The sequence below is a fragment of the Pithys albifrons genome, chromosome 4 (assembly GCF_047495875.1).
Source record: "Pithys albifrons albifrons isolate INPA30051 chromosome 4, PitAlb_v1, whole genome shotgun sequence".
In the NCBI taxonomy this organism is placed as follows: domain Eukaryota; kingdom Metazoa; phylum Chordata; class Aves; order Passeriformes; family Thamnophilidae; genus Pithys; species Pithys albifrons.
Window position 1 is genome coordinate 46304930 of NC_092461.1, and position 11975 is coordinate 46316904.

Sequence of the window (11975 nt, forward strand, 5' to 3'; positions counted from 1 at the left end):
AATGTGTCAGATATGACCACGGTGGGAAATAAATGGCAACTTTGGCGCTCTCAGCACAGTGACAGCACAGTGATGGCAATTCCCCATAAGTGGGCAGACAGCTGTGGGGACATATGGCATCCCAGGCCCTTGGCAAGGAGGAGCTGTTTGGGCTTTGCCAAGAATCCTTCAGAGCACACCACACAGCTCAGTGCTTGGCCTTATGGAGGCATGTAGCGAGGCAGAAGGCATCTCCTCCACCCTGGTGTCCAAAGTTTAGGCACTTCAGTGGTATCCAGGTACCTGGCTGTCAGCCTGCTTTGGGCACAGCAGGCCAGCTTGGGTATGTCCCACTGAGCAACCTGAGCCCAGACTGCTGAGAAAGAGCTGTGAGAAAGTCAATAGGACACTAGAAAAACCAAGGTACAGTCAAAGATAGGCCTGTTGAGACAGGTATGCTCAGTTGCTCAAGAATTCAGGAGGGAAATTGGCTGAGTGTGAACTCCTGAAGGAGGAAGGCTGTGAGGCTGGTTAGGATGGAAATCATAGAATCATAGAATCAACTGGATTGGAAGAGACCTCTGAGATCATTAAGTCCAACCCTTGATACAACACCACCGTGATTACTACATTATGGCACTAAGTGCCACATCCAGTCTCATCTTAACCTCCAGGGACGGAGAATCCACCACCTCTCTGGGCAGGCCATTCCAATGCCTGATTACTCTCTCCGTAAAGAATTTCTTTATGATATCCAACCTAAACCTCCCCTGGCAGAGCTTAAGTCTGTGCCCTCTTGTTCTACCGCTGGTTGCCTGAGAGAAGAGACCAACCCCCCCGGCTACAACATCATTTCAGGTAGTTGTAGAGAATGATGAGGTCACCTCTGAGCCTCCTCTTCTCCAGGCTAAACAACCCCAGGTCCCTCAGCCTTTCCTCATAGGACTTGTGCTCAAGTCCCTTCGCCAGCCTCATTGCTCTTCTCTGCACCCACTCCAGCAGCTCAATATTTTTCCTGAACTGAAGGGCCCAGAACTGAACACAATACTCAAGGTGTGGCCTCACCAGTGCTGAGTACAGGGAAAGGATCACTTCCCTCGTCCTGATGGTGTATGACTCCTGAGGAAGGAAGGCAGGAAGGCTGGTCAGGGTGAGCAGCAAAACCCAGAGCAGTGGGGTTGGCAGGTTGTCAGCTTGAGTCACTGGTGTGGGCACAACAGGTGGGATACAGCAGCTCTGGCACACCCAGACCCATCTCCTCTTGGTGCTCTTGAGGCTAATGAATGCTTGACAGGCGCTGCACGGGGGAGCAGACCTCAGCCTGACAGTTCATTAAATCTTACCCATCCATTGTGTCTGTTAACTAATACACTGGGCTATAAGCCCCATGTTTTTCAAGTGGTCAACATCACTCTCCTACCTTTTGCTCCTCCAGATGACCCTTTGCTCTAAGATGAAGAGTGACTTTTTTTGTTCATCATCAGGAGCTCTAGTCATCCAAACCATGATTTCACTTACTCAGACACTGGAAGCAGAAGAATTTAGCAAGATTTTAATCTACACTTGGCAATTCTGGAAAATCATATCACACATCTACAGTTTCTTTTATCTCTGAAAAATTATTTACTTATTGTGTATTTTATTAATCCACAATGGATGTCCATTAGTGAAGCAACCAAAGCAGAATTAAATTGCTTTTCTGTCTACTTTTCCTTTATAAATCAATTGATCTGTGACAGCAATGTGTTTTAAACACACAGAAATGCTGGATACTTCTTTTCATAGAGAGTTATCCAAATATTTGCTCGTTATCTGCAGAATAAGAAAAAAATCACTTTTTTCTTTTTCATTTAGATATAAGCTTAGTTTTGCCTCTTCATTCCCGTCTATTACCTTTGTTATTTTTCACAGACTAGTACACAGGTCCATATATTTCTTTAATAGGTTCTAAATTTTTCTGCAGAGCCATGTTATTGGCTCCCTAGCCATTTTCCTTTACTCAGCAGTATAATCTATTCAAGTGGAAATGGGAAGTTTATGCAATATTCTCTCTAGACTTCTCTGAATATATTATGCTCTGAGCCACACTGGCTGGAGTGCACCTTTATTTTAGAAGCTATTCAGTCTTGCAACACTTGCACAAGGACCACTGGAAAGCCAAGGTCTTGTTACTGTGTGAGGCAAGGAATTAATGATTCTGTGAACATGAAATTACTGAAGGACTCTGTGTACATGTTATGAAGCTGAGAAGAATAAAAAGAATGAAAATGTTTGTGGGAATGCTCCACTGAGGACCCCATGCAGCACTGGAAAAATTCCCGGAACTGGTAACCGCAAACGGAATATTTCTAAACCCATCCTTCATCAGACCATGGTGGGGTGCACCATTCAGAGAACTTGTTCCAGATTTTTGTTTGGCTCTTCTGATGCCTTCAGGTCTGGTCAGGCCATCAGTGAGGCTTCAAATAGAAAGGGTGAAACAGCTTTTAGCTGCTCACAAGCCTACTTCCAACCTACTTCTTATACTGAGCACAGCTTACTGAGAACAACAAAGCCATATATATCTAGTTCATGGATTCATTTAGAGTTAGGCCAACTGGAAGAGAGCTTCCAAACAGGTCCAGAGCATGGTTTAAATTTAACTGCGTGTATCTCAACAGAGACACCTTTATCAGTCTACTGTCACCCCATACTATCACTGTGTTTCTACCATAGCCCTGCTCAGTCTCTGAAAAGGGCTTTATGATGTGGTAGGCTGCAGCAGAGAATAAGGCTCATCAGCCCTGACAGTCTACTCCAGTCTTTTATTCCTGTCCCATAGTGTGTCCATCGCTCTTTTAGCTCTACATAGCCATTTTTTTCTGTGACAAATGTTCTTACTCTCGGCCCTTACTTGATTAAGCTTTTCACCAGCCTTACTTGTGTTCACAGACTATGCGTTGCTATGCATTCACTTAACCACCTCCACACCTCAGAGCACTGGCAACAATCAGTTACATTCTTTAAAAGAAAATGCTGTTAACTCGTTGCCTCCAAAGTAAGAAAAAGAAATGTCAGAATTATAGATTGAGACTAGACAATTATTTTGCTCTTAGAGTGTGTGCACTGTACTAGTCAAAGGAGGGGCAGCATCACATGGGAAGACACATACAAATAGACAACACTCGGCTTAATAGAGATGTAGTTCCCTATGTTTACTCCATAGTTTGTGGGACTGCAATTATTAGCAACAAATTAATATATACCTGCCCAACAAATGCTGGCACACAATGGAGAGGAGAGTGGGTGGCAGAGCAGCAATACATTTGTGTGTGGCTAAGTAACAATTAAATAAGACCCTAGTAAACATTCCAGAATATGTGCTGTAGCTTCTGGCTTTTGAAAGAACAATTACATGGCCATTTGTTGTGTGCTGACAATTTCCTGTGTTTCTATCAGCTAGCTATCAGAAAGAAAGTGCCCACCCAAGGCCTTGGAAGGCTGTGTTGGGGCCCAGGAGAGGTGCTTGAGTTCTTCCAGGCTGCATTGCCAGGGCCGAGCACCATGTTTTGTCCTGTCAGTCATTTAATTAAGACTTGTCTATCAGATGTGGCAGGTGCAGCTTGAGGTTGTCAACATCTGTGTGTTCCTATCCTGCTACATTCCAAATGAAAACGTACAACAGTCTTCAAGAGAGTTTGTTTCTGTCTTTGCTTTTACTTGAAAGTATTTGAACAATACACAGATAGGCTTTTTTATTTCTTTGATTAGGTTTTATTTGCTCCTTTGTATTTATCTCAAAGAGGGCATTATTACAAAAAGCTCCAAGGACAGCCTGTGCCGTTTTCGCAACTCCATAATTTTCTCCTTACAATTTTTCTTCAAAGAGTGAATAATAGACTATTCAATGCATTGAAACTGCACTCTGCTAATGGAAACAGTGCCTGGAGCTGCTTTGAAACGCTGTCCAAAGAAGCCCACAGCACTGAGCAATCTGTGACATGGGCACTGCAGGTCTCCTGTTATTGCTGTGTCCTGGCAAGCAATTTTGTCATTCATGAGAGTTATTGCCACAAAGATTTGTATCTTCTGTGCTGGGTCTTTTCGATCTCAGCAGGATATGTCTTGACTTAATTACCTAATGCACTGTTTCAGAACTGGCAAAGAAGAATCCTTACACAGAATCACCTTGTCCTCTGATGTCAGGACAACTCCTTCAGACAGTCTATTCTTCTCTATTCTGGTTCCTTCCCAGCCCAGTTTCTGTCTTGTGCCCCTGCTTTCCTGCCCAGCAGCCACGCAGGCAAGTGCTGCTCACTTGTACTTACTGTGCGCATCCTCATTTCAGGTCCTTGCCCAAGCTCCCTCCATCCATGCTCTTTGTCTTCCCAGAGACTGGTCTTTCCCCAACAGCACAGTATCTAGCTCCAATAACCCTTCAGTTCCAGCTCCTCCACAATTTATTTTCTAACTCTAGTTTACCACTTCAGAGAAACTATCAAGAAAAGTCAGTGAAGGTTTGTACCAACTGCTCATTCATTTTATTACGTATTTTTGGCAAGACTTTTTTTTAACAGTCATTTATGCCGGCCAGAAGTGTGTGGAGTCTCCCAACATGGAGTGAGCTCCTGAGATTTTCCAGTAAATCTTGCAGCAGTAAGTAGGTTTCTTGAAGTCAGCTCGGGGATCACTGCCTTCATTTGAGAATCCGATTTTATCATTCTTCATTTAAGAATCTGATTTTATCTTTCCTTGGAGTAAGACGTGAGCTACCGTGACTATGGAAAACAAGTCTGGTTGATGATCGAGCTAGACACACACACAGGGCTCGCTGCACTGAAGCTGCTCTCCAAGCACATGCCGGGAACGGGGGGCTCGGAGGGGACAGTCTGATGCCTGGAGCCCTGGCAGCGCGGCCGGGCAGGGAGCGCCCGAGCGCGGGGGGCCGCGGGGTGGGCAAGCGCGGCCCCGAGCGCGGCCCCGAGCGCTGCCGCAACGGCGCGGCCGCCGCTGCCCTTGAACTACAGCTCCCGGCGTGCGCAGCAGCGCCCGCCCGCCCCGGCACTGCCTGCCTGGGCTGGGCTGGGCTGGGCTGGGCTGGGCCGGGCCGGGCGTCGCCGCCCGGGGGAGCCCCGGGTCGCTGCGCACAGCGCGGGCGGGCATTGCCGGTGGCGGAGATGGGCAGGAGGTAGGTGTGTGTGTGTGTGTGAGTGAGTGTGTATGTGTGTGTGTGTCTGTGAGTGTCTCTGCGTACAGAGTGCCGGGCAGGTGAGAGCCCCGCAGGGCGGAGGAGGAGCAGCAGCGGGAGGAGGAGGAGGTGGCTCCTGCCTGCGGGGCAGTGCGTGTGTGCCCGCGGTGTGTGCGCGCAGCGAGCCTCGGCACCGCTCGGGGCACTCCGTGCCGGGTGGATCCCGCTGCTCCCCGCGCCAGCGGGGAGCGCTTTTCCCCGCGTGTCCGGCTCTCTGAGATCCCGAGAAGAGCGTGAGTGAGCAGCGGCTGTGGGCAATCACGTATGTGCTGTGGGCGCACATGTGTTTCTACGCATGCAACACATCCATCGGGTGCAGACTGCGCCCCGTGACACCGGGCGGCCTCGAGGGGGATGGGGCGCAGGCGAAGGGGGTAATAACGAATTAATTGCAGATGAGTAGTAATATCCGTCTTTGAGTCATCAGTCCTTGAGGCATAATTTCATTCCAAAAGCTCTTAATCGAATGGGATATCTGCTAAAGGAAAGCACTGCTTTTCTCATAGGATTATCAGATTTCTACCGGAGAATACAGATCCTGGATTATTGAGCTACATGGGATTTGCGTGTTTCTCTCTAATTAGTCCGTGACTCTGATAGTAAAATTCTTTATTTGGAAGGGGGCGGGGGAGTTATTTGCTTCTAAAACAACAGATGGCTCTTTTCTCTGACATTTTACACCATTTTTCTGGTTATCCGGTGCTCTGTAGGTGACTTACTGCCTTAATTGGATAGTGGTGTCAAAGGTTGATTAGACTTCCTAATAGATTTTGGATCTGCAAGAGGATTGAAATTTTAAATGCGTGGTTAAAACAATCATTGTTTGCTGTCTCCCCTCAAACAGTTGAGAGGAAGGCTGATGTATTACATTTGTGTTATCTTCTCTTTGGTTTATTAATGTATCATTGTGAGGTTGACAAGTTTGGTTTTGTTGTTGGGTTTTTCCCCTCTGTTATTTCATTTGCAGACTGAAAAGAAATGAGTGTCAGAGAGGATTTGTTTAATCATTTAACAGCTGACACAAGCCATGTCCTTAACAAAACACTGGTGAAAGAGTAGAAGATTTCTGGGATACAGCAGCTCTGGTACCGTGAAGCCGATTCTGCAGGTCAAGGACAGCATTTGCTGGAGGATGCAGTAGCCCAGGAGTCAGGGCTCGCCAGGACGAGGTCGATGGCTTGCATGGAGCTTCTCTACCTGGCCGAAGAGAGCAGACAGGTGCCTCTGGCCACCACCACTGACTGGAGCCTGCCCTCCCCTCCCTATGAGCAGCAGCAGCGTGAAGGGGGTGAGGTGGACCCCAGAGCAGCCACTGCTGTGGCAGCCCTCCACTGTGAAAGGCATTGCAAGCCCTTGCAGAGGGGCCCTGTGGTTGAGCATTCCCTGGCACCTCAGCCCTCGTCCCTGGACACCTTACCTGAGGAGCACTTTGCACCCTCCAGCACGTCCCAGTTCTGCCACCCCCCTGAGCACATTCCCAGGGAAGAGGACAGAGGGAAGAAGAAAGCCTGCTGCTGTGCCCAGGAACTCGAGACATCATTCACCTGCGTGGATGAAAATGTAAATCTGCAGCATGCAAGAAGTCCCCACAGTGCTACAAGTGAACGCTGCCAGGATGCCCTTCTGCAGCAGCATTCCTGCAGGGAACTGCCACCTGAGTGGGTGCATGATTCTCCTTCTCTGGTCTCCGAGGAGGATGATGCTGCCTCAGAGGTGGCAGCCGGGAAATCTGTTGACTATGGGTTCATTAGTGCCATTTTATTCCTGGTTAGTGGCATTTTGCTGGTGATAATTTCTTATGTGGTACCCAGAGATGTGACTGTGGATCCCAACACTGTAGCGGCCCGGGAGATGGAGAGGCTGGAGAACGAGAGCGCAAGGATCGGTGCTCACTTGGACCGCTGTGTTATTGCTGGGCTGTGTCTCCTAACCCTGGGGGGTGTGGTGCTCTCCAGCCTGTTGATGATGTCCATGTGGAAAGGGGAGCTGTACCGGAGAAGCAGGTTTGCATCCTCCAAGGAGTCTGCAAAGCTGTATGGATCTTTCAATTTCAGAATGAAGTCTGGAGCAAACGATAATATGCTCGAGCTGTCGTTAGTTGAGGAAGATGTGCTTGCCATAGATGATTAGTGTACTCATGATTTTTAAGGTAGCATTTCTACAGGAAAAATATGTTTCATTAAAGAAAGCAAGTGCAGCTAAAGATAGCTGGTGATGCAGTTTGTTTGTCTGACAAGAATGGTTGTATCTTAAGCTCTATAATCAAATGTTTGCAATATATGAGCACTTGTTGTAAAGGAGAAATGTGCCAGAGGAAATGAAAATTATATAAAATAGTGAAAACCACTGAATAAAATGATATTTGTGATAAGTAGGTTCCTCAGATACTCGTTTATCCTAATATAAAACATTCCACTGGTGTCTTGCCTTTATAGTTTTCTTATTATTCCCATATAGAACAGGAATAACTTTGGAAGCTGTTTATTATTGCACCTGCAGGATTATTAACAGTCTACTTGATCAAATGTTAAGAAGCAGGACCAATAATCAAATAGCAGAGCTAATATTTCATTAAGAGAGATGCTTTTTTATTCTTTAATTTTCAGCTGATCCCTTCTTTTCTGTTGAGGGAAGAAAGAACACCACTTGGTCATGACTTATTTTTGAACAATTGTACAATTAGTGATGATTATTTAAAATATAAAGTAAGAGGCAAAGGGCAGGAAACCATATGGCTCATGGTATTGGTAGAAGACAAAAGGCTCTTTCAGCTTGAGGTCAGTGGCTCCATTTCATTTCAGATTAGCATTGATTGATAGTCATTAACTTCTGATAGCTATAGTGACCCATATAAAAGAAGTTTAGTTCCTGGTGGACAGATGTCTTTGGATGAAAACTGCCATAACTTGAATTAACAGACCTCTTGTCTGGAGTCTCAAAAGACCAAAGAGTGAAAAAGGACAGGGATGCTGAGACTGAATACTTATCTTTCAGTACAGATGCCAGAAGAAATTCAAATTTATCTGCAGGGCTTTGCTTATACTGGGGCTGTCTGCATATTATTAGTTCTTTTTGAAATTTCAGTTTTATGTCACTAGACTGTCAGCTTTCTCATAACCAGCAAGGAAAGGTCAGGAAGGAGCTCTCTGAGCCTTGTTCAATAAAACCCAATTTATTTGTAAAAAATAAATCATCAGGAAGTACAAAGGTTAAGTATCAGGCAGTTTACTGGCTGACATGAGACTCACTTAACATAGGGAATGATCAAGGGTATATGTTGCTATTAATCACAGTTCTGTGGCATCATAACCAAAAACCTGTACCACTGATGCTATTTGCATTGCTATGAGTGGAACATTGACATTGTGTTCATGCAGTGTTGAGAAAACCAACAAAAATTGTTCTATGCACCACTGTCACTTCTTACTCAACAATGGTTAGTATATATATGTCCTATTAACATACATATATATGTTATTATATATGTATGTGTGACAAAGCCAAAGATGTGTGAAGAGCTCTATCTGTACAGTTCCTGACTGCACAGTCTTAGTAGAAACATGTGATTCACTGTCACAGTCTTGTCAGTCATGAGTTAGGTCTCTAATATCAGGAATATGAAATATTTTTTAAATTATACTTTTTTTTCCCCACTGTGACATACAGGAGAAAAATTTGCTTGGGAGGGAGTGAGAAGGTCTTCTTTATGCTCCCTTTACCCAGGAATATGTGTCAGCACAAAGTTCAGAATAACAAGTGGATGGTGGAAATATAGATTCTTCACACAGAGAGATGGAGCGCTATTTTACCACCTGGTTTCTCATTCCCTCTTTTCTGGCTGTTTCTGTCAGGAGACAAGTGCAGCACCCAAGTCTGGCACTCAGCTAGTTCTGTCCCTTGTGCTTGCTGGCACAGGTGCCTTTGAGCGAGGGCCCAAGGAGCTGTGCTGCTCCAGATTCGTGCCTTTGGTCACTGTAAATAGCATAGAGTGCTACCCAGGCTCTAATGCTCGCCCTGAAAAAGAGATGCTGCTTCAGATGTTGTCAGCGCTAACCACTGCATTAGTTCAGTGTTACTGAGTGATTAAATATGCTGCCTTATTAAGAGGTGCTACTGCCTAGTAGATGATTTTCCCAGTTTATGTCATGATATGCAGCATGTCCACAGGCAGTAATTCAACAGTGACCAGCATCTCCACAATTGTCTTTGAAGAGCCTACATCCCTCTAGATGTGTCATCAGGGATTCAGGTTTGAATCTCCACAGCAAATACACGGAATAGCTTTCAGATATAAGAGGACTTCAGCCTGTTGTGGTCAGTGAGAGTGAGGAAGGAAATAGCCTAAGAAGCAAAACACAGAGGAGGAGGGTTCCTCCTTAGCTGTCCTTTGCCTGCTGGTGGACACTGCCTGCAGGGCTTGTCATTTGACTTGAGGTTGGGTGTTGGGGACAGTACTGCTTCTCATCCTGCCCTGAGGACAGGAAGGGACTGGCCATGCCCTCCAGAGGGCCAGGTAAAGCTTTGTCAAGCGAAAGGGCAAATGGTGCTGAACTGGAGTCAGCAAGACGGTGTGGGGCAGGGGATGGATGCTGCTGGGGATGAAAACCCTTTCACCTGGGACCCTAGTGGGAATCGCTGTTCTCAGATGACATAAACTAAAACTGAGGTTGGTGGTTTTGAGAGCTATTATTTTTATTTTTTAGTGATACATATGCATGAAGAAATTGGAGTACATTCCATTATTGCAGAAAGATGACAGCTAAAGCTGTATGGATCACAGATTTCTTGTAGGAACCATGGCATGCCTTAACACTGATTATTAGCACTGGAAAAAAGAACGCTTCCCCGACAGTATGTTATTATCAAGTGAGAAGTTTTCTGACACTTTGTAAAATGCCTGTCACAGATCATGAGCCTGCAATACTTTAATGAACCCTGAAATTTTCCCTGAGCATTTTAAGGAAACGTTAGTCAACCTAATAATCTAAATATACACTGCAGGAATGTGAGGAGTAAGAAAATTTAAATAACAGGACTAACACAATTTTTATTCTGGTGTTAGCGTGTGCTGAGAAAGAGACAAAGGAAAGCCTTCAGAGTGCAGGAATTTAGCAGATAAAAACTCTCAGGACATTTCTCTGATCACCTTTACAAAGTACAGCATGGTGTGGGTTGGTGGCATGATATATAACCTCTGGACTCTCAGGTTCTCATGCTGCACAGTGCAACAGAAACCAAAGCATTTGCTGTCTGGTGGTCGATGGTGGAGAATGGATGTATGAGCCCACTGGCCAGTGGCAAGCCTTCACACTGTTCACCTTGCATGAGACCATACCAAAGGCTGAGGCCAAGGGACACTGACTGCCCTCTCATGCACCCTCACAATTTGATTTCCCCTGCTCAAAATTTAAATGCTTTAAGGGCACAGATGTGGGAAGAATTGTTGGTGTTTTCCTGTTGCCTGGGCTAAAGTTGTCACATGGATCACTGGAAAGCTTTCTTCTTCAGGGATCTAAATTTTGGTGTATACGAACCAGGTTTTAGGTGCCCTTTAAACTATCAGGATGCCGAGTACAGATTTCTGAGTACCTCAGAAACCCACTGGGATTTCTGCCCTTAGTCAGTTTATTTCTGACCAACCGTAAGCACCAAATGTGACACTTTCCCATTTTCTACCTCGTGACATGTCTGCAGGCTGGGCTCTGCCCTGGCCTCTGTCTTCCCGCCACAAGGAACCCGGAGGCACCCCAAGGAAGGGAGGGAGGGAGGGAAGCTTCCCCACGGCACCCCATGTCTGGCTCCCTGCTGCTCAAACATCTCCCTAGTGACCTGTGTTCTCAGTCAGACACCTGTGGCCAAGGCTGACCATTTGTGAGCTGCATGGCCCCTGATGGGGATGGATGTTCATTGGGATGGAGACCTGTTGCTGCATGTCCCAGCCCCCTGGCTGCAGGTGCCCTGCCTGGCTCCTGGGCATAGCCAACCTCGCCTGCTCTTTGCCAGCCCGAAGCCAGCCCCGTGGAAAAAATGTCTTGAGACTCTCCTAGGAAGCTACACTGGGTTGCTGCTATTTTTTAATGTGTTTACATTTTTTAGTCTTTGTAATTCTTTTAAATATCTATCTGAAATGAATATAAAGTTTACTGACTAGAAAAGCAACTGGTTTAATCTTGTAAAACTCCTTTTTAATCCACAGCAGGGTGAGGTGTCACAGTCCTTCGTGAGCTGTTCAATAGTGCTTTTGATGCCTTATTACAGTTGCAGACATGTTCTGTACAGAGTGAAAAATAAAAGTCTGTGAAGCCGAGCACTGTTGTCCTGGGCCTCTTTACTGCTCTCTCTTTCCAGTGTTTGGCTCTTGTCCTCCATGCCCCTAGTCCTCAGCTGGGAACTCCTGCAGGCACCAGGGCTGCCTGGCACAGGTAGCGCTGGATTGGGCTGTGCCAGTACACCAAGCCTGTCCCTGGCTCACACCTCCATCGTGTTCCTGCCGCCAGTCCTTCACAGAGAGAAGTGCCAAGCAATGAACTTGTGTCCCACTCAACTCCATTCAACCAGAACAAAAAGAGATGAGGATGGGAGCAGCCAAGACTGCCGTGTGAGCAGGCAGCTGAGGAGGTGCTGTGGCAGAAGGTGGGTGTTGAGCCTCTTCAACCATCATCACAAGCATGACCACTTCAGTACCACATCCTCGCTTTGGCCCAGTTTGGCCATAGCAGGAGGGCAGATGGACTGGGTCCAGCACCAGCCATGGTGATGATCAGTGGGT

At 46.3% G+C, this 11975-nt stretch overlaps 1 protein-coding gene across 5 annotated transcripts; it reads left to right on the plus strand.

The window, feature by feature from the left end:
- Positions 1 to 5062: 5062 nt before the first annotated feature.
- On the plus strand, positions 5063 to 11506 carry TMEM74 (transmembrane protein 74). Of its 5 annotated transcripts, none has more exons than XM_071553978.1 (2): positions 5063 to 5146; positions 6174 to 11506. In XM_071553978.1, exon 2 carries the CDS (start codon positions 6380 to 6382, stop codon positions 7334 to 7336), a length of 957 nt encoding a protein of 318 aa, XP_071410079.1. In that variant the 5' UTR covers positions 5063 to 5146; positions 6174 to 6379; the 3' UTR covers positions 7337 to 11506. The 5 variants fall into 5 exon arrangements, with proteins under 5 accessions (XP_071410079.1, XP_071410083.1, XP_071410080.1 ...); XM_071553982.1 differs by having other exon boundaries at positions 5069 to 5146; positions 6222 to 11506; XM_071553979.1 differs by lacking the exon at positions 5063 to 5146 and adding an exon at positions 5155 to 5468.
- Positions 11507 to 11975: the final 469 nt, after the last annotated feature.